The following is a 22,400-nucleotide window of genomic DNA, read 5'->3' on the forward strand; positions in this document are numbered from 1 at the left end:
CTGGACTCTACCCACACATTCACACATACTATACTGGACTCTACCCACACATTCACACATACTATACTGGACTCTACCCACACATTCACACAAACTACACTGAGCTCTACCTACACATTCATACAAACTACACTGAACTCTACCCACACATTCACACAAACTACACTGAGCTCTACTCACACATTCACACAAACTACACTGGACTCTACCCACACATTCACACAAACTACACTGAACTATAACCCACACATTCACACATACTACACTGAACTCTACCCACACATTCACACATACTATACTGGACTCTACCCACACATTCACACAAACTACACTGAACTCTACCCACACATTCACACACACTACACTGAACTCTACCCACACATTCACACACACTACACTGAACTCTACCCACACATTCACACACACTACACTGAACTCTACCCACACATTCACACAAACTACACTGAACTCTACCCACACATTCACACAAAATACACTGAACTCTACCAACACATTCACACAAACTACACTGAACTCTACCCACACATTCACACATACTACACTGAACTCTACCCACACATTCACACATACTATACTGGACTCTACCCACACATTCACACATACTATACTGGACTCTACCCACACATTCACACATACTATACTGGACTCTACCCACACATTCACACATACTATACTGGACTCTACCCACACATTCACACATACTATACTAGGTTCTACCCACACATTCACACATACTATACTAGGTTCTACCCGCACATTCACACATACTATACTGGACTCTACCCACACATTCACACATACTATACTAGGTTCTACCCACACATTCACACATACTATACTGGATTCTACCCACACATTCACACATACTATACTAGGTTCTACCCACACATTCACACATACTATACTAGGTTCTACCCGCACATTCACACATACTATACTGGACTCTACCCACACATTCACACATACTATACTAGGTTCTACCCACACATTCACACATACTATACTGGACTCTACCCACACATTCACACATACTATACTGGACTCTACCCACACATTCACACATTACTATACTGGACTCTACCCACACATTCACACATACTATACTAGGTTCTACCCACACATTCACACATACTATACTGGACTCTACCCACACATTCACACAAACTACACTGAGCTCTACCTACACATTCACACAAACTACACTGAACTCTACCCACACATTCACACAAACTACACTGAGCTCTACTCACACATTCACACAAACTACACTGGACTCTACCCACACATTCACACAAACTACACTGAACTATAACCCACACATTCACACAAACTACACTGAACTCTACCCACACATTCACACATACTATACTGGACTCTACCCACACATTCACACAAACTACACTGAACTCTACCCACACATTCACACACACTACACTGAACTCTACCCACACATTCACACAAACTACACTGAACTCTACCCACACATTCACACACACTACACTGAACTCTACCCACACATTCACACAAACTACACTGAACTCTACCCACACATTCACACAAAATACACTGAACTCTACCCACACATTCACACAAAATACACTGAACTCTACCAACACATTCACACAAACTACACTGAACTCTACCCACACATTCACACATACTATACTGGACTCTACCCACACATTCACACATACTATACTGGACTCTACCCACACATTCACACATACTATACTGGACTCTACCCACACATTCACACATACTATACTGGACTCTACCCACACATTCACACATACTATACTGGACTCTACCCACACATTCACACATACTATACTGGACTCTACCCACACATTCACACATACTATACTAGGTTCTACCCACACATTCACACATACTATACTGGACTCTATCCACACATTCACACATACTATACTAGGTTCTACCCACACATTCACACATACTATACTGGACTCTACCCACACATTCACACATACTATACTGGACTCTACCCACACATTCACACATACTATACTAGGTTCTACCCACACATTCACACATACTATACTGGACTCTACCCACACATTCACACAAACTACACTGAGCTCTACCTACACATTCACACAAACTACACTGAACTCTACCCACACATTCACACAAACTACACTGAGCTCTACTCACACATTCACACAAACTACACTGGACTCTACCCACACATTCACACAAACTACACTGAACTATAACCCACACATTCACACAAACTACACTGAACTCTACCCACACATTCACACATACTATACTGGACTCTACCCACACATTCACACAAACTACACTGAACTCTACCCACACATTCACACACACTACACTGAACTCTACCCACACATTCACACAAACTACACTGAACTCTACCCACACATTCACACACACTACACTGAACTCTACCTACACATTCACACAAACTACACTGAACTCTACCCACACATTCACACAAAATACACTGAACTCTACCCACACATTCACACAAACTACACTGAACTCTACCCACACATTCACACATACTACACTGAACTCTACCCACACATTCACACATACTATACTGGACTCTACCCACACATTCACACATACTATACTGGACTCTACCCACACATTCACACATACTATACTGGACTCTACCCTACTTTACTTCGTGAAGTAACCATAAAAAAAAATGATAATGTCACAGCAACATCAACAACAGCAAATGATCTGTTAGCAACTCCCCATATTAGGAAACTGCTTACTCACAATATGTGTCATCATATTCAGAAGTCCCTCTCAGTTAGAAAACATGATGTTTGATTAGAGGGGAGGAGTCTCATGGTGCATCAGTAGTTTGAGAGACTGGTGTTGTGCAAGGAGACTTTCACACTCTCACAGTCTGCCTCCCAAATGGTATCCTATTCCCTATATAGAGCACAAGCAGTGCACAAGCAGTGCTCTATATAGGGAATAGGGTGCCATTTGGGACACAACCACAATCTCTCACAGCTTTACTGAGTTTTAATTACACCACTAAATCTATTGATCAGGCTCAGAGGCTGTCAAATTATGAGTTAAATGAAAACACACCCATGCAGGCACACACACGCGCATACGCAGGCACACACACACACTGAAACACCCCACTCATTTCCCTTGGTGCTATAATGTGGTAATTAGTTAAAGCGATGATGGCATGGTGAAGCGATCAAATGCTACTCCTATGGGTAAGGCTCTACCATCAATACCCATCCACATTGTGGAGGCTTTATTGTGACGGGCAGTAATACAGAGAAAATATGCTTTCTGTTTGGTTGTGTTTCTGTTGACTGAGCTTAGAGCTGGATGTGAATGAGGATCATCTGGTACTGTAATAGATAAACAGCTAATGCTTTGGAGCTGTCAACTTCTGAGTTTGTATGGTTAGGTCTTTCATATCGCACAGGGAGAGTTCAGTCCTTGCATTGCACGGCAGCAATATTCTACACGCACACACACACATACACACACACACACAGACAGAGAGAGAACAGTATACCTTTGAAGCTGGGGTGTAGTGAAGGCCACAGTATAATCCTGAAAATCTCCTCCTTCTGTCTGCTGTCCACCACAACCTTGGTGCTTTCATTCTCCTTAATCCCTATCTATAGCTCAGACCCTCCATACTGATAGTGGTGTTGTGGTCCCTAATCGATCTCCTGGTTCTCCTGGTAGCTCCCTACGCCTCTGTCCTCACCCCTCTCCTACCCCCCTGCCCTCTTCTTTCACCCCTCTCCTACCCCCAGCCCTCTTCTTTCACCCCTCTCCTACCCCCCTGCCCTCTTCTCTCACTCCTCTCCTACCCCGTGCCCTCTTCTTTCACCCCTCTCCTACCCCCCTGCCCTCTTCTCTCACTCCTCTCCTACCCCCCTGCCCTCTTCTCTCACTCCTCTCCTACCCCCTGTCCTCTTCTCTCGCCCCTCTCCTACGCCCCTGTCCTCTTCTCTTGCCCCTCTCCTACCCCCCTGTCCTCTTCTCTCACCCCTCTCCTACCCCCCTGCCCTCTCCTCTCACCCCTCTCCTACCTCCCTGTCATTACCTCCCCTTCAGATATTGTCATATTTCTCTCTCTCTCTCTCTCTCTCTTTCCTGCCTCTCTCTCTCTCTCTCTCTCCTGCCTCTCTCTCTCTCTCTCTCTCTCACTCATGAAACTCAAGCATCTGACCCTCTTTATCCCTCTCTGTTTCACCCGCAGTCTTATTTTCTTTCAAATATTTTATTTTATATTTTGCATTATATGGCAGTCACCAACATTCAGAAGATTCTGTCTTTCTCTCATCTCCCCCTCATCCATCACTCTCTCTCTCTGTCACACTCTCAACCTCTGTTTCTCCTCCAGCACACATCGTTAAAATCCTGGTGGCGTTTCTTTCTCTCGACAGAGAGTGCGTCACAGTCAGTGTCCCCTGTCTGTGTGCAGTGTGCTGTGAAAGACAAAGTCCCCACAACACTGAAGTGACAGAGGATGAGGGCTCCACTGAGAGTAGAAGTAACAGGGCTCATTAAAGATAGCAGATAATTGATTGAGTGTGTGTTTTTTACATTTATTTGACTAGGCAGGTCAGTTAGGAACAAATTCTTATTTTCAATGACGGCCTAGAAACAGGGGGTTAACTGCCTTGTTCAGGGGCAGAACGACAGATTTTTACCTTGTCAGCTCGGGGATTCGATCTTTCAACCTTTCGGTTACAAGTCCAATGCTTTAACCGCTAGGCTACCTGCCGCCCCTTTGTTTGTGTGTGCGTTAGTAGAATGTGGTGCCAAAATATTGACTTGCAGCATTTTAATTTAAAGAATATTTGAGAAATTTACCGGACCCATATGCATTGGGTGCGTAACGATGCTCAGAATGACAGAAATCACATTTAGATGATGGTTATTCATAACAGAACATGCAACTCAAGAATGCAATGAAATTTTGAAAAGGGGAGATCTAAAGATGCAATAACTAGCATGGGTTGCTAATATGACCAGCATTGTGCCTTTGGCTACTGGACAAAGAAGCAAAGTTTATTTGAAAACATGAGAGAATTATGCTACTGGTTTCAATGGCATATTGAAGTCTTTATAAAATAATTGTCTTCACAATTCTATGGTCTTATTTCACTTTGACAAAAGGTAAGACATGCCTCATAATATAAAGTAAAACATTTAGGTTTCAAACAATTAAGTATATGTTTTCAAAATGCTTACTGCCTCCAAAGTGTTGTGTGACACACTGAAGCCTCCCTACTGTTTCTTATATGCACTTGAATGGAGAATGGTAAGTGCGCTTCATTTACCAATTGGGAAATAAAGCTATTTTTAGTAGCTCTTTTTAATCGTGGCCATCAAAACAGTTTTAACACACGATTGCATTTAGAATTGTTAAGCAATGATTGGGCTTATAAAAGCATATGTTTCACTCCAGCAGCAACATGAGCTGTTTGAGAAGCTGTAGCAGCAGCTCCCGCGCTAGCTGACAGATTTCTGCGGATACTGTAGGCTCTGTATCTGTCTGCTGGGCTCGTGTGATAAGCATAACGACTAACAAAAACAACCAAGCGCCAATTTAATTCTACAAAATGATGCAAATGAACCTATAGATAAGGATGACTGGTCAAATGTATTTCCATCGACTGGTATTTCCTACAATGAATAGGATCAAATGCATTATTTTACAATGGGATTTTCTTTTTCTCCCGGGCAATTGGGCAGCAGCAGTTTTTTTTTTTTTTTTTTACAATGTAACGGAAACTCTGGTGTGTGTGTGTGTGTGTTCAAGCATGTGAAAGGATACAACAGATGAAAGAAAATACCTGTCACACCCAGTCACATTTTTACACCAATTGCCATACAACAAAACACTATTTTCACTCTCCCATAGACACACACACTCTAGTATGCTGATTGTTTATTTTCCAACATTGACTTAGCCCTGTGTGACACTATCAAGATGTATGTGACCATCCATGGCACCTTTCCCCATGCCTTTAAAAAGACCAGTCCAAACTGTTTTTTTTTTTGGGCCACCATAACCGCAGGCCTGTATTAGCTCCACCTGATTCCCCCACACGCCTGCCTGGGAAAGCGGCCTGGAATTGGTATTCCGCTGTGGCTGCCAGTCCCTTACAGACGGGGGAAATTAGACTGACAGCCGGATAGCGTGGAGAAGCATCCGATGCTTTGTTTAAACGCCCACTAAAGGTCACAGCGGCAGCAACACAAAGAGTTAACCTCACTGGAATGGATTCGATTGAAAGTAGACATCCTTTAAGGACCAAGCTGATAGATGATGGCTCCCAATAACATATTTTGATATGCAGACATGCAAACACACAGGAATATAATTAGAAATAGTAAATACACACTTATACATACACACACACACACACACACACACACACACACACACACACACACACACACACACACACACACACACACACACACACACACACACACACATAAACACAGAAGCATCATGAAAACAAGCATCCAGCACACAAATTGCCTCTCCATAGATAGCTGGTTATATAAAGGAATACAAGCGGGGGTCCTCTAACAGATGACCAGTAGAAGTGAAGATGCACTGCTCCCTGTTTAGCATTCTGATACAGGAACATGCTCTCATTGTGTATCTCCAGATCCTACCATCCATGCTGCTCTCTCAAACAGTTCCCCCCTCATCCCCTCCCCCCTGCTGCCCATAATAGAAATCATCCAGCCTTTGTGTTCTACTGGCCCTGTCATAATGTAAAAATGAAATTCCTGACTACTGATGGATCCGCTGGTTCAACATGGAGAGGACATATCCTGCTGAGAACATGTAATCAAACAGGGTCTGGTCCACCCTCTACATCTGTGGCATCCAGTAATTCACTGCTCGGTAACCAGTAATCACACACACATACAAAAATACAAATACAAAAATCCACATACATGCATAACAAATGCATGCACACATCTTCTGACAGACACACACACACACACATACATTATACACACACAGACCTGCCCTTAAATATGGCTGTGCTTAATGGAAAGTTCTCCAGGCAGACATTCAGGCAGCCACTCAATGAAATGTTTCCCAGGCAGACACTCAGACTGTCTGTTCCTTTCAGAGGAACAGTCAGTCAATGTTAAATGTAATGAGAGAGATTACCATGCTATACAAGTGTCTTACATATAACTGAGACAGAAGACAGACCGACAACAGACTGTGTCTGCATCTCAAATGGGACCCTATTCCCTATAGTGCATTACTTTTGACCACGACCTTGATCAAAAGTAGTGGACTATATAGTGAATAGGGTGCCATTTGGGAGATACCAAGTTGGATATTGTTATGGGGTTGCTTTTATGGATATTGTTATGTCAATGCTTTTTTATTTTTTTAAATTTACATTCAATTCACTGTCTTTGTCCTTCCTCTCCCTCTTTCTGTCTACAGTACAGTACACCATGGCATAGATGTTACAGAAGGCTAATGATAATGTTGCCAGAGCTGGAGAATTGATTGGAACAATATTGATGCACTCAGATAGCCTATACTACAGATTGTATTACTATAAACAACAACACTGTACTGTAACACTGAACTGTAACCATGCCAACCAGGCCTGAGCCCTAGTTATCATACTGCCAGAGAAAGAAAGCATACATGTATGTGACCAACCGGCTGAAATCGGTCTTATGTAGCCACATTCTTTTTTACTTTGGATAAAAGTATAGACTCAGAGCTACCAACTGCATTTTTGAGGTACAATGGGAAAGTAATTCTGCTTTGAAAGTTGATCAACTTTTAAACTCACTTTTGAGAAAATGGCCTTTGAATATTTGGGACCTACTGGAGAGCTCTCCTTTGTCAACACCCATTCAGCATTATTCACACGCTCTTAAGCCAGCCCCACCCATCTCATGTGCGAAACAGTGAGTAGTGTAGTAAAGATTAAGACTAAAAGTGGTAAAAGTAGTAGCCTACAATAAGGAAAAATTCCAGGTAAACAGAAAGTGTCCAGATAAAAATATTTTATAAATATTAGATGATGCTTACCCAGACACACTTATCTAAATTGATGGGTCATGTGAAAGAAATGCTATAATCCCCAGCCACATCCAGTGGTGGAAAAAGTACTAAATTGTCATACTTTAGTAAAAGTAAAGATACCTTAATAGAAAATTACTCAAGTAAAAGTCACCTACTAAAATACTACTTGAGTAAAAGTCTTAAAGTATTTGGTTTTAAAAAGTAAGTATCACAAGTACATGGAATTGCTATAAATTTACTTATGTAGGGGAGCACGTGATGCCACGGAGCTGAGCAGACGTTGACAAACCGAGCTCTTCAAAGTTATTCTATTTTTACCTAAATAACAACGTTGAAACAATATTCTAACATCGGCTGATAAATTGTCAAGTACTTACCTTCCCAAAGAGCCATGGACCTCCGACCGAGAGGCAAGAAGGACGACCAAAACGTTGTTGAATCCCAAGATAACGATAACGCTACAGCTAGCAAGATTAGCCCTCATAACTCAGACGACAGTTCCAGACTGTTGCTCTCAGCAACCTCTTGCGATCCTGCCGACATGCTGGCTACTCACCTCCGGGAAATTCAGGATGGTAACAGAGGTCTTTCTCTGAAAATTTATAAGAAATCGGCTGAACTCCATTCTTCCATTGACGACCTGAAATCCTCCATGAATGATCTCCTTTTGAGAACGACTGAGGCAGATTTGCGCATTAGCACAGTTGAAGATACCATCGCTAGACATGACCAGGTCTTGATACAACTGCAAAAGGACAATGCCTACCTCAAAAACAAGGTAGATCAGATGGAGAACCAGAGTGGACGTAGTAATATCCGTGTGGTGGGATTGAAAGAGGACAGCGAGGGCCGTGACCCGGTCCGTTTCTTCACTCAATGGATCCCGGAGGTCCTAGGCATAATCAACTTCACCAAGCCGCTGGAAATCGAACGCGCCCACAGAACATCAGCGCCGAAACCCCGGCCAGATGAGCCCCCACTAACCGTCCTGATCAGGTTCCTCCGTTTCCAAGACAGAGAGAAGATACTGCAACTCGCAAGAGCCAAAAGGGACATCACCATCGATGGAAAGAGGGTCAGCCTTTTCCCAGATATGAGCGCGGATCTCGCCAGACGTCGCAAGCAGTTCAGACCTGCCGCCAAAGCACTGAAGGAGAAGAACATCACCGGCTACCTCATCCACCCTGCGCGGATGAAAGTTCAGTACAAAGGCCGAAGCCATCTCTTCAACACACCGGGAGATGTGCACACTTATCTCAAGGAACTGAGCAAAGTCTGAGCCAGGACGGTCTCTCTGGGGGATAAAATGCAGTTCGTTTGTTTTCTCTTATCCGGATTGAACTGCTGGTATCTCCCGGTCACTATAATTGATTTGTACATTTTCAACTAACCGTATCTTTCCGGGGTGAGTTCTATTACATTTACTGGAGAGTATATTTTGGTTGAGTCCATATGTACTGGGCGAAGCAATAAGTGGGCTTAGGCCCACTGCTTTCCCCCTCATTTATGTTGATCTTTCGAAAAGAGACTCAAGCATCCCTTACCGTGGGCAGTAAATATTCAGCCATAAATATCTATTCACAACGTTTGTTTTCAACTTAGAGAGCTCGCGGGTTTTAGTTTACGCCAAGCTTTAGCTAGTAAGAGCAAGATGGAAAGCGAGCAGCAACGTATCTCTACAAGTGTATTCATGTTTGATTGTTGGGATTGTTGTTTTAGTCTAATCGGGGTGGGTGGGATTTATTATTTTTTTTCTTCCTTTTTTCTATGTTTATTGTTTCCTTCCTAAAGAGACATAGGTCACTTTTGTGCTCAAACCAAAGTTGAAACATTTCCTAATTATCTGCATATGATAGATTTCTATTCCTCCTTGCAAAACAGCTCGAGCTCAGTGAGGTTGGATGGAGAGCATTTGTGAACAGCAGTTTTCAGTTCTTTCCACAGATTCTCGATTGGATTCAGGTCTGGACTTTGACTTGGCCATTCTAACACCTGGATATGTTTATTTTTGAACCATTCCATTGTAGATTTTGCTTTATGTTTTGGATCATTGTCTTGTTGGAAGACAAATCTCCGTCCCAGTCTCAGGTCTTTTGCAGACTCCATCAGGTTTTCTTCCAGAATGGTCCTGTATTTGGCTCCATCTATCTTCCCATCAATTTTAACCATCTTCCCTGTCCCTGCTGAAGAAAAGCAGGCCCAAACCATGATGCTGCCACCACCATGTTTGACAGTGGGGATGGTGTGTTCAGGGTGATGAGCTGTGTTGCTTTTACGCCAAACATATCTTTAAGAAATGGCTTTCTTCTTGCCACTCTTCCATAAAGGCCAGATTTGTGCAATATACGACTGATTGTTGTCCTATGGACAGAGTCTCCCACCTCAGCTGTAGATCTCTGCAGTTCATCCAGAGTGATCATGGGCCTCTTGGCTGCATCTCTGATCAGTCTTCTCCTTGTATGAGCTGAAAGTTTAGAGGGACGGCCAGGTCTTGGTAGATTTGCAGTGGTCTGATACTCCTTCCTTTTCAATATTATCGCTTGCACAGTGCTCCTTGGGATGTTTAAAGCTTGGGAAATCTTTTTGTATCCAAATCCGGCTTTAAACTTCTTCACAACAGTATCTCGGACCTGCCTGGTGTGTTCCTTGTTCTTCATGATGCTCTCTGCACTTTTAACGGACCTCTGAGACTATCACAGTGCAGGTGCATTTATACGGAGACTTGATTACACACAGGTGGATTGTATTTATCATCATTAGTCATTTATAAAACATTGGATCATTCAGAGATCCTCACTGAACTTCTGGAGAGAGTTTGCTGCACTGAAAGTAAAGGGGCTGAATAATTTTGCACGCCCAATTTTTCAGTTTTTGATTTGTTAAAAAAGTTTGAAATATCCAATAAATGTCGTTCCACTTCATGATTGTGTCCCACTTGTTGTTGATTCTTCACAAAAAAATACAGTTTTATATCTTTATGTTTGAAGCCTGAAATGTGGCAAAAGGTCGCAAAGTTCAAGGGGGCCAAATACTTTCGCAAAGCACTGTATGCTCCTAACTTCGATGACCATATGTTCATTCAGAATGTCTTCCTTCAGGTTGCTCAAGCACCACCAGGATGGCTACTGGTTGGAGGAGATTTAAATTTTTGCTTAGATACAGTACTTGATAGGTCTTCCGATAAACCCTCACTTCTTACCAAAGCCGGCAAGCTCACCATGTCATTCATGAAAGATCTAAATTTACTAGACATCTGGAGACAGTTGCACCCACAGGATAGGGACTACTCTTTTTATTCACACCCACACAAGACACACACACACATAGATAACTTTTTACTTGACACAACTGTTTCATAGAGTGTTAGATGTCGAGTATCTCCCCAGATTGCTTAGTGACCATTCTCCTCTGGTATTATCAATCTCCATTCCTACCAAGGTAAATGGAGCATATAGATGGAGACTAAATTCTACACTCCTAAAGCAACCTGAATGTTGTGCATTCATCAAAGAGCAGATCAATATTTTTACTTTGACAAACAAACCCTCTGCTCCTGACAGCTTCATTCTTTGGGACACATTGAAGGCCTATCTGAGGGGACAGATTATTTCCTATACTAAAGGGCTGAAGAGAAAACACGGTGCGGAACTGAGTGCCCTTGAATCTGAAATCTCCGAGCTAGAGAAAACCTACCAAAGAGGCCCGACTAAAGATCTATACAGGCTTTTGGTAAATAAAAAACTTAAATATAATATTCTGAACACATATCAAGCTGAGAGGGACATCACTAAATCAAAACAGCGTTATTACGAGTTTGGAGAGAAAGCTCACAAAGTATTGGCATGGCAACTGAAAGCAGAGGAAAGTAAGAGGACAATTAATGCCATAGAAACACTTACTAATGAGATATCTTTCGACCCTACTGAAATTAATAATACTTTTAAGAAATACTATGAAGACCTCTACACTTCCCAATCAAGCGATGATCTATCAGAGATCGACTCCTTTCTCTCCTCTCTCAACCTCCCATGCCTGTCAGGGGAAGACAGCGAGCGCCTGAGTGAACACTTCTCAGTTCCTGAATTGTTGGAGGCCATTAAATCCTTACCTTCTAATAAATCTCCTGGGGAGGATGGATTCCCTCAAGAGTTCTATAAAGAATTTAGGGAGCTGTTGGTCCCCTACCTTATGGAGGTACTTAAAAAAGCCAGAGAAGACAACTGCTTTCCAGAGTCCTTCTCTCAAGCAGTGATTACTGTAATCCACAAGAAAGGGAAAAACCCGCTAAAGTGCGCCTCCTATAGACCAATCTCTCTCCTTAACACAGATTGCAAACTGGTCACCAAGATGCTATCTAAGAGACTGGAGTCATGTCTTCCCTTGTTGGTCAACCCAGATCAGACTGGCTTCATAATTAATAGATGGTCCTCCAATAATCTCAGAAGGTTCTTTGATATAATTCACCTTGCTAACAAAAACTAAATACCTAGTGTCGCAGTCTCCCTCGACGCTGATAGGGTTGAATGGCCATACCTCTTTCGCATCTTGGAAAAGTTTGGTTTAGGTACCGTGTTTGTAAATTTGATAAAATCACTCTACAAATCTCCTAAAGCTAGGATTGCTACCAATGGGATTACTTCCTCCTCTTTCCCTCTTTATAGGGGGAACAGACAAGGTTGCCCAATTAGCCCCCACCCCTTTGCCCTCGCCATCGAACTGTTGGCTGAGGCTATTAGAACGTGCCCTGACATACATGGCTTTGAGGTGGGCCCCCATACCCATAAATTATCACTCTTTGCGGACGACCTTATCTTATTTCTAACAAACCGAGAACACTCCCTCTCTCACTTGCAGATCCTACTACAGTGTTATAGTTCTTTCTCTGGATATATAAGGTCAATTTTGATAAAAGCGAAATCTTACCGTTGTCTGTCTTTGACCATCATACCATCAAGCACAAGTTTACTTTTAGATGGTCGCCTATGGGCTTCACATATTTGGGCATAATGGTGGATGGTAATCTGAAAAACCTCTATAAACTCAATCTGGCCAGTTTGTTGCAAAAGGTGGAGGTTGACCTTTGTAAATGGATGGACTTACCTCTCACTCTACTGGGTAGAATCAATGTAATTAAAATGAATGTCCTGCCCAGATTTCTATATCTGTTTCAATCTCTCCCTATCCCTGTTCCCGCAGCATTTTTTTCCTCTCTCGACAAGCTGACCAGACGGTTTATCTTGCACGGCAAAACCCCTAGGGTTGGCCTGGATAAACTGACCCTTGATTACAGTCAAGGGGGCTTAAACCTCCCCAATTTTAGAATGTACAACTGGGCTGCACAGTCTAGGTTTCTGGCTCAGAGGTTTGACAATGGTCCCTCTCCCTCATGGTTGAACATTGAAAAGCTTGAGGCAAATGATGACACTGGGGCAGAATTGTTTTACAAATGGGACAGAAAATCTATAAAAACCATCACAGACAACCCTTTAATCATACATTCTGTCCTGGCATGGTGCAAACTGCATGAGCTGTTCGGACAAGAGGGATTCCTTTCCCCTAAAACCCCTTTATGGAACAATAGATTGATCCCTATGTTTTTCCAGAATAGTAACTTTAGACCATGGTCTGATAAGGGGGATCACTCTTCTGGAACATTGTTACGAGGAGGGAGTTCTTATGTCTTTTGATCAGCTGAAACAGAAATAGCACTTGCCTAACAGGGACTTCTTTAGCTACCTACAACTACGAAACTTTATTAGGGTGACTCTCAAGGGACAATGGAACCTACCTAAGATGTCACCTATTGAACAACTCTGCCACGCAGACCAACCACTGTTCAAGACCATTTCCCGTGTATACGATGCTCTTATGTCAGGACTAACACTGCCTGGGCTAGATAAACCCAGACTTAGATGGGAAAAAGATCTGGGTGTTGATCTTGATGAGGATCTATGGAGTGACCTATGCAGGGATGGTGTTACATCCACATTGAACTCCAGATACAGACTGATCGCGTTTTATATCCTCCATCAGCTCTATATCACCCCATCTAGACTGCACAAGTTAAACCCAGATATCTCCTCCCTATGTTTTAGATGTGGCTCAGATGAAGGAACATTCCTCCATTCCACTTTGCAGTGTTCAAAACTACACGGTTTCTGGCAGGGGGTATGCGATACCATATCCTCAATTCACGGGGTTGCATTCCCTTTAGACCCAGAGGTCTGTCTACTGCGTAACTTTACTAACACCAATCTTAGGCAAAGCCATACTATAAAGCTAACAGAAATATTGCTAGCGATTGCCAAGAAATGTATTGCCTTGAAATGGAAATTGGATTCCTCCCTACCAGTTGCAATGTGGCTATCGGAAGTTAATAGTTGTATCCCTTTGAAGAACATCACTTACTGCTTGAGGAATAAGTTAAAGACATTTTACAGAATTTGGCAACCTTTTATTGACTATATGGAGAATCGCCCCCCACATCTCATTGATTGAATCTATATATAATCCTCACAATGTTTCACGCGTAATGTATAATATGTAGCCTACGGCAGGTGATCCAATGTCTCATTATTTTCTTTTTTTTCTTATTGTATGTTTGTTTATATAATTATTATTTATTTATTTTTGTTACGCTCGTCTGTTACTGTCACTTTGTCCTATCGTTGTCTAATATCTTTTCACTTTTGTTTTGAATGTTCTTAATTGGAAAATGTTTTTTTTTTAACTTATGTATCAAAAGTAAAAGTATAAACCATAATTTCAAATTCCTTATATTAAGCAAACCAATATCCAGGGGCATTCTCCAACACTCAGACATCATTTACAAATGAAGCATTTGTGTTTAGTGAGTCCGCCAGATCAGATGCAGTAGAGATGACCAGGGATGTTTTCTTGATAAGTGTGTGAATTGGACAATTTTCCTGTCAAAATGTAACGAATACTTTTGGGTGTCAGGGAAAATGAATGGAGTAAAAAGTACATTATTTTCTTTCAGAATGTAGTGAAGTAAAAGTTGCCAAAAATATTAATTGTAAATGGCTACTTGCATAGTAGCAATATCAGAAATAGATCATGTAACTATGCTCCTGGTAACAATTTCATTAATTTAAGTTTACTGACACCGGCCATATTCAACCGGTGTTGAGCGTTCGTAAATTCATCAGTTATTCTGCCCTCTGGCACACTCAGTGTAATAGCCATCGTCGGTGGAATAAGGTGAGGACCAAGGTGCAGCGTGGTAATTGTTCATGATTTTTAATATAATCAAAACTGAACACTAAACAAAATAACAACTAGGAAGAACGAAGAAACGAAACAGTCCTGTCTTGTGATGAACCACAAAACAGAAAATAAACACCCACCAAACACAGGTGGAAAAAGGCTACCTAAGTATGATTCTCAATCAGAGACAACTAACGACACCTGCCTCTGATTGAGAACCATACCAGGCCAAACTCAAAAACCAACATAGAAACACAAACATAGACTGCCCACCCCAACTCACACCCTGACCATACTAAAACAAAGACAAAACAAAGGAACTAAGGTCAGAACGTGACACTCAGACAAGAGTGCTCTGAAACAGTTGTTGCAGTGACGTTCTATTGAAATGGATTCTTATATAGTTGAGTCTTTTCTTAACTTTTACTATGCTATACATAAAAAAAAGCCGCATTAGACAGGATTACCTACACAAACTGACCAGCTCAAATAGACAGAAGCGTGCTATATGGCAGACCAATCCAAACTCATCTCTCAGCTTGTCCAGCCCACTCATTATCTCAGCCAATCATGGGTAGCGGGAATGTTGCTGGCTTTTTCTGTGGCTTAACCAACTAGGCTCGTTATTTAACAATTTTATTTGTATTTACAGATGGCATGCATGTTTGTTATTAAGGCACATGAAAGTTCACGTGTTCGAGAAGGCATTTCTGCCCCCCAAAAACATTTTGATTTTTAAAAAAAGTTTCCGTTCAAACGGCTCTCCTGTGAGGTAGTGACTCGTGACATACACCTAGTTTCCTGAAACGGGTAACATATTGTCAAGCTATTACAGACATATAGAGTGAAAAGGAAATAGGAGAAAAGGGATTACAACTCTTTCTAAAATAAGGGGAAAATAACAAATACAAGTAGAATGAACAGTTAAGTTGAGTTGGATGAAGAGAAAATACATTGGCCTCAACATGTCTTGGAAATGACACATGTCCCTTGTAGTCTGTCTCTCTCTTTTCTCTTCATCACTCTTTCTCTTGCCCTCCCTCCCTCCCTTCCTCCTTTATTCCAGAGAGGCTCCTGTGAAGTTCAACATAAATGTATAATTAAACAGAAGGAGTGGTCACTTGTCTCTCTAAGAATGATATTATTTATGTGATCTGCTACTACTATGCCATGTCGCTTAGAGACTTTCCTTTATTTCCATGTTCTCTGATACAACCATATATATCACAGGGCAAATACAAGTTTCCTCCTTCCATCTACAGGTCTACAGAGCAAATAATGCCTGTACAGTGGGGGGACAAAACAAACACATCCATCCAAACATACAGGGTTAAAGGTGATGAGTAACTAGGGCCATCTGGGCTGTAGTGTAGTTGTTAACAGTTTCCCTCACTGACCTCTCTCTCTCAGCTCCTGTGGTTGGGTATGTTGATTGGTCATCACCATCGGTCACAATCCCTGGATCATTACAAGCCCAACCTAATTACCTGACAATGTGTGTGTCCAAGGCCTTCCTTTGGGACACACAGAACAAGCCAATACCACATACTCTCCTATTAGACCATGGAACAGTATTGATTCACAGAGAACGTTACTAGTTCATTGTTATTTAATTGAACTCCCTCTCCCTCTAACTCTTTCTACCCATCTCTCTTTCTCTCTCTCCCCCTCACTCTCTAGCTGATGGTATCCAGAGCCACCCAGAGGTGTTCCTGGAGGCAGAGCCCAGTCCTGGTGCCCCGACCGTGCCCCCTTCCCCTGAAACAGACAGTGGGAGGGGAGGAGGAGGGCGCAGGGCCAGTGTGTCCAGCATGGACAGTGAGACGTCCTTCTGCTCTGTTGGCCGGATGAGTAGTATCATCACCAACAGTGAGTGGGAGAGAGAACAAAAGAGAGACAGGCAGAGAGGGAGAGAAAGGAAAGAGATAGAGGGCACGGGAGAGAGAAAGAGGTGGAGAGAGAACAAGAGGGAAAGAGAGAGAAAGATACATAGAGAGAGGGGGGCATAGAGAGAGAAAGATACATAGAGAGAGAGGGGGGCATAGAGTGAGAGAGAGAGAGAGAGAGAGAGAGAAGGGGGTGGAGAGAGAAAGATACATATAGAGAGAGAGAGAGAGAAGGGGGTGGAGACTGCTCATTAGCAATCAGAACAAAAGGTCACATTCGGGCTACGCTTTGTACATTATTTAATCAATTATCTATGGTGGGTAGATATAGCCAGACTCATGAGACACAACTTTGCCTCTCCAGATTTTACCTCACATTAACCTACTTCTATTGCAAATCTAATACTGCAGTGGCTAAAAGACCAGATGAATAATACCAATTAGTACCCACAAATCACTTTAAATAACTCGAAGAAAACCTTATCTTGATATGCCTGTGTTAATTATCTCCCTTCTGTGTGTTTCTCTCTCTTCCTCTGTGTGTGTGTGTGTGTGTGTGTGTGTGTGTGTGTGTGTGTGTGTGTGTGTGTGTGTGTGTGTGTGTGTGTGTGTGTGTGTGTGTGCGTGCGTGTGCGCGTCTGCCTCAGTTTCCAGTAGCTGGTGGGGCTCTAAGAGGTTGGACTATTCTCTGTATTGTCCAGACGTGCTGACCTCCTTCCCCACTGTGGCACTGCCTCATCTCTTCCATGCCTCCTACTGGGAGTCCACTGATGTAGCTGCGTTTGTGCTCCGACAGGTAACACCCCCCCCCCCCCCTATATGTATGTGCGTCTGTGTCCTGACTATTGGAATTCTGGAATTCTGGAATTCTGGAATATCTGGAATTCAGATCATGTATACTATTATTTGTGCTGTGGATTGTGGTTATGTGTGCTTGCATGCATATGAGCAGCAGGTAGCCTACACCCTATTGCTGCTGTAAGTCCCTCTGGATAAGAGAATCTGCTAAATTACTAAAATGTCAAATGTAACTAGGTGTTTGTGTGCACTTGTATTATGTTTATCTTGCTCATGGTGTCCTCAGACCCTCACAGAGTGATTAAAACCAGCCAGGGTGTCATGACCTATTAAAACCCATCCTGACCACTGACAGCCTTTTAACTTGGTAATTAGAGAGCAATGAAAAGAGACCAGAGCAGCCACCCAGTACAGTAAGGGGTTGTGTCTAAAATGGCACCTTATTCCCTATATAGGGCACTACGTCTCTACCAAAAATAACTTCTGGACATCAGGACTGCGATTACTCACCACGGACTGGCAGAATCCTTTTTTGCCTTTAACGAGTCTGACGAGCCCGACGCGAGCGATATACTGTTTTATCGGGAACAGGCCCAGATCCCCGTAATTTGCGTGAAGAGGAGGCCTTCTGAGAATTCATAGCCGATCGAATAAACCCCTACTTCCTACCATTCTACTAGCAAACATGTCATCTTTGGAGAATAAAATCGATGACCTACCAGATTAAACTACCAACGGGACATTCAAAATGTAATATCTTATGCTTCACGGAGTCGTGGCTGAACAAAGACACTATCAACATACAGCTGGCTGGTTATACTTCCTGTAGCACTAATTCCAAAATGTTTAATAAGAGAGAGAATAAGAGCACCTCCTCCCAGCTCCTCCCACTGCACTGAGGATAGGAAACACTGTCACCACCGATAAATATATGATAATCGATCATTTCAATAAGCCTTTTTTCACGGCTGGCCGTGCTTTCCACCTGGCTACCCCTAACCCGGCCAACACCTCAGCACCCCTGCAGCAACTTGCCCAACCCCCACCCCCCTGCTTCACCCAAATCCAAACAGCTGATGTTCTGAAAGAGCTACAAAATCTGGATCCCTACAAATCAGCTGGGCTAGACAATCTGGACACTCTCTTTCTAAAATTATCCGCCAAAATTGTTGCAACACCTATTACTAGCCTATTCAACCTCTCTTTCGATACGAAGAGATCCCCAAAGATTGGAAAGCTGCCGTGGTCATCCCCTTCTTCAAAGGGGGTGACACCTTAGACCCAAACTGTTAAAGACCTATATCCATCCTGCCCTGCCTTTCTAAAATCTTCAAAAGTCAAGTTAATAAACAGATCACCGACCATTTCGAATCCCACCATACCTTCTCCACTATGCAATCTGGTTTCCGAGCTGGTCATGGGTGCACCTCAGCCACGCTTTAGATCATAAACCGTCAGCCAGTACTGTGCAGCCGTCTTCATCGACCTTGCCAAGTCTTTTGACTCGGTCAATCACCACATTCTTATCGGCAGACTCAATAGCCTTGGCATCCCAAATGACTGCCTCGCCTGGTTCACCAACTTCTTCTCAGATAGAGTTCAGTGTGTCAAATCGGAGGGCCTGTTGTCCAGACCTCTGGCGGTCTCGATGGTGGTGCCACAGGGCTCAATTCTCGGGCAGACTCTTTTTTCTGTATATCTGTTTTCTGTATATCTGTATATTAATGATGTCGCTCTTGCTGCTGGTGATTCTCTGATCCACCTCTTTGCAGACGACACCATTCTGTATACATTTGGCCCTTCTTTGGACACTGTGCTAACAACCCTCCAAACGAGCTTCAATGCCATACAACACTCCTTCCGTGGCCTCCAACTGCTCTTAGATGCTAGTAAAACTAAATGTATGCTCTTCAACTGAACACCCACCAGTAGCACGCACTCCAGCGGGTATATTGCACTGGTCATCCCCAAAGCCAACACTTTCTTTGGCTGCCTTTCCTTCCAGTTCTCTGCTGCCAATGACTGGAACAAATTGCAAAAATCTCTGAAGCTGGAGTCATATCTCCCTCTCTAACTTTAAGCATCAGCTGTCAGAGCAGCTTACCGATCACTGTACCTTTACACAGTCAATCTGTAAATAGCACACCCGACTACCTTATCCCCATATTATTTTCCACCCCAGTATCTCTACTTGCACATCATTTTCTGTACATATATCACTCTAGTATTAATGCTAAATTGTCATTATTTTTGCCTCTATGGCCTATTTTGGCAAATCTGACCATAATTCTATCCTCCTGATTCCTGCTTGCAAGGAAATATTTAAGCAGGAAGCACCAGTGACTAGATCAATAAAAAAGTGGTCAGATGAAGCAGATGCTAAGCTACAGGACTGTTTTGTGAGCACAGACTGGAATATGTTCCGGGATTCCTCCGATGGCATTGAGGAGTACATCATCAATAAGTGCATCGATGACGTCATCCCCACAGTGACCGTACGTACATACCCCAACCAGAAGTCATGGATTACAGGCAACATCCGCACTGAGCTAAAGGCTAGAGCTGCCACTTTCAAGGAGTGGGACTCTAACCCGGAAGCTTATAAGAAATCCCACTATGCCCTCAGACGAACCATCAAACAGACAAAGCATCAATACGGGGCTAAGATCGAATTGTACTCCGACACTCGTCGGATGTGGCAGGGCTTGAAAACTATTACAGACTACAAAGGGAAGCACAGCCTAGAGCTGCCCAGTGATACAAGCCTACCAGACGAGCTAAATTACTTCTATGTTCGCTTCGAGGCAAGTAACACTGGAACATGCATGAGAGCATCAGCTGTTCCAGAAGACTGTGTGATCACGCTCTCCGCATCCGATGTGAGTAAGACCTTTAAACAGGTCAACATTTACAAGGCTGCAGGGCCAGATGGATTACCAGGACGTGTACTGCGAGCATGCGCTGACCAACTGGCAAGTGTCTTCCCTGACATTTTGAACCTCTCCCTGTCCGAGTCTGTAATACCAACATGGGTTTTTTTTTCTTTTTTTTTCTTTATTTAACTAGGCAAGTCGGTTAAGAACAAATTCTTATTTCCAATGACGGCCTAGAAATAGGGTTAACTGCCTTGTTCAGGGGCAGAACAACAGATTTTTACCTTGTCAGCTCAGGGATTCGATCTTGAAACATGTCAGTTACTAGTCCAACGCTCTAACCTCTTGGCTACCTGTCGCAGACCACTATAGTGCCTGTGCCCAAGAACACTAAGGTAACCTGCCTAAATGACTACCGACCCGTAGCTCTCACGTCTGTAGCCATGAAGTGCTTTGAAAGGCTGGTCATGGGTCACATCAACGCCATAATCCCACAAACCCTAAACCCACTCCATTTGATTACTGCCCCAACAGATCCACAGATGATCAAATCTCTATTGCTCCCAAACTGCCCTTTCCCACCTGGACAAAAGGAAAACCTATGTGAGAAAGCTGTTCATTGACTAAAGCTCAGCGTTCAACACCATAGTGCCCTCAAAGCTAATTAACCAGCTAAGGACCCTGTGACTAAACACCTCCCTCTGAACTGGATCCTGTACTTCCTGATGGGCCGCCCCCAGGTGTTAAGTGTAGGTAACAGCACATCTGCCACGCTGATCCTCAACACAGGGGCCCCTCAGGGGTGTGTGCTCGGTCCACGCCCCCATTCTCATCAACGGGGCTGCAGTGGAGCAGGTTGAGAGCTTCAAGTTCCTTGGTGTCCACATCAACAAACTAACATGGTCAAAGCACACACACACAGTCGTGAAGAGGGCACGACAAAACCTGTTCCCTCTCAGGAGACTGAAAAGATTTGGCATAGGTCCTCAGATCCTCAAAAGGTTCTACAGCTGCACCATAGAGAGCATCTGACTGGTTGCATCACTGCCTGGTATGGCAACTGCTCAGCCTCCGACCGCAAGGCACTACAGAGGGTAGTGCGTACAACCCAGTACATCACTGGTGCCAAGCCTCCTGCCATCCAGGACCTCTATACCAGGCGGTGTCAGAGGAAGGCCCTAAAAATGGTCAAAGACTCCAGCCACCCTAGTACCGGTGGTACCAGAGCACCAAGTCTTGGTCCAAGAGGCTTCTAAACAGCTTCTACCCCCAAGCCATAAGACTCCTGAACATCTAATAAAATGGTTACCCAGACTATTTGCATTGCCCCCCTCCTCCTCTTTTACACCGTTGCTACTCTCTGTTGTTTTGATCTATGTATAGTCACTTTAATAACTCTACCTACATGTACATATTACCTCAACTAACCGGTGCCCCCGCGCACTGACTCTGTACCGGTACCGCCCTGTATATAGTTTCGCTATTGTTATTTTACTGCTGCTCTTTAATAACTTG

At 43.2% G+C, this 22,400-nt stretch overlaps 1 protein-coding gene across 2 annotated transcripts in view; it reads left to right on the forward strand.

The window, feature by feature from the left end:
- LOC109904853 (membrane-associated phosphatidylinositol transfer protein 3) overlaps positions 1-22,400 on the forward strand; it is a 125,562-nt gene that overhangs the window by 76,067 nt on the left and 27,095 nt on the right. For both annotated transcript variants that reach the window (XM_031790848.1, XM_031790849.1), the window contains exons 11-12: positions 17,009-17,197; positions 17,862-18,010. In XM_031790848.1, the coding sequence (XP_031646708.1) occupies positions 17,009-17,197; positions 17,862-18,010 (338 nt within the window). The remainder of the gene's footprint in view (positions 1-17,008; positions 17,198-17,861; positions 18,011-22,400) is intronic.

This window comes from Oncorhynchus kisutch, linkage group LG15 (genome assembly GCF_002021735.2).
Source record: "Oncorhynchus kisutch isolate 150728-3 linkage group LG15, Okis_V2, whole genome shotgun sequence".
NCBI classification, from domain to species: domain Eukaryota; kingdom Metazoa; phylum Chordata; class Actinopteri; order Salmoniformes; family Salmonidae; genus Oncorhynchus; species Oncorhynchus kisutch.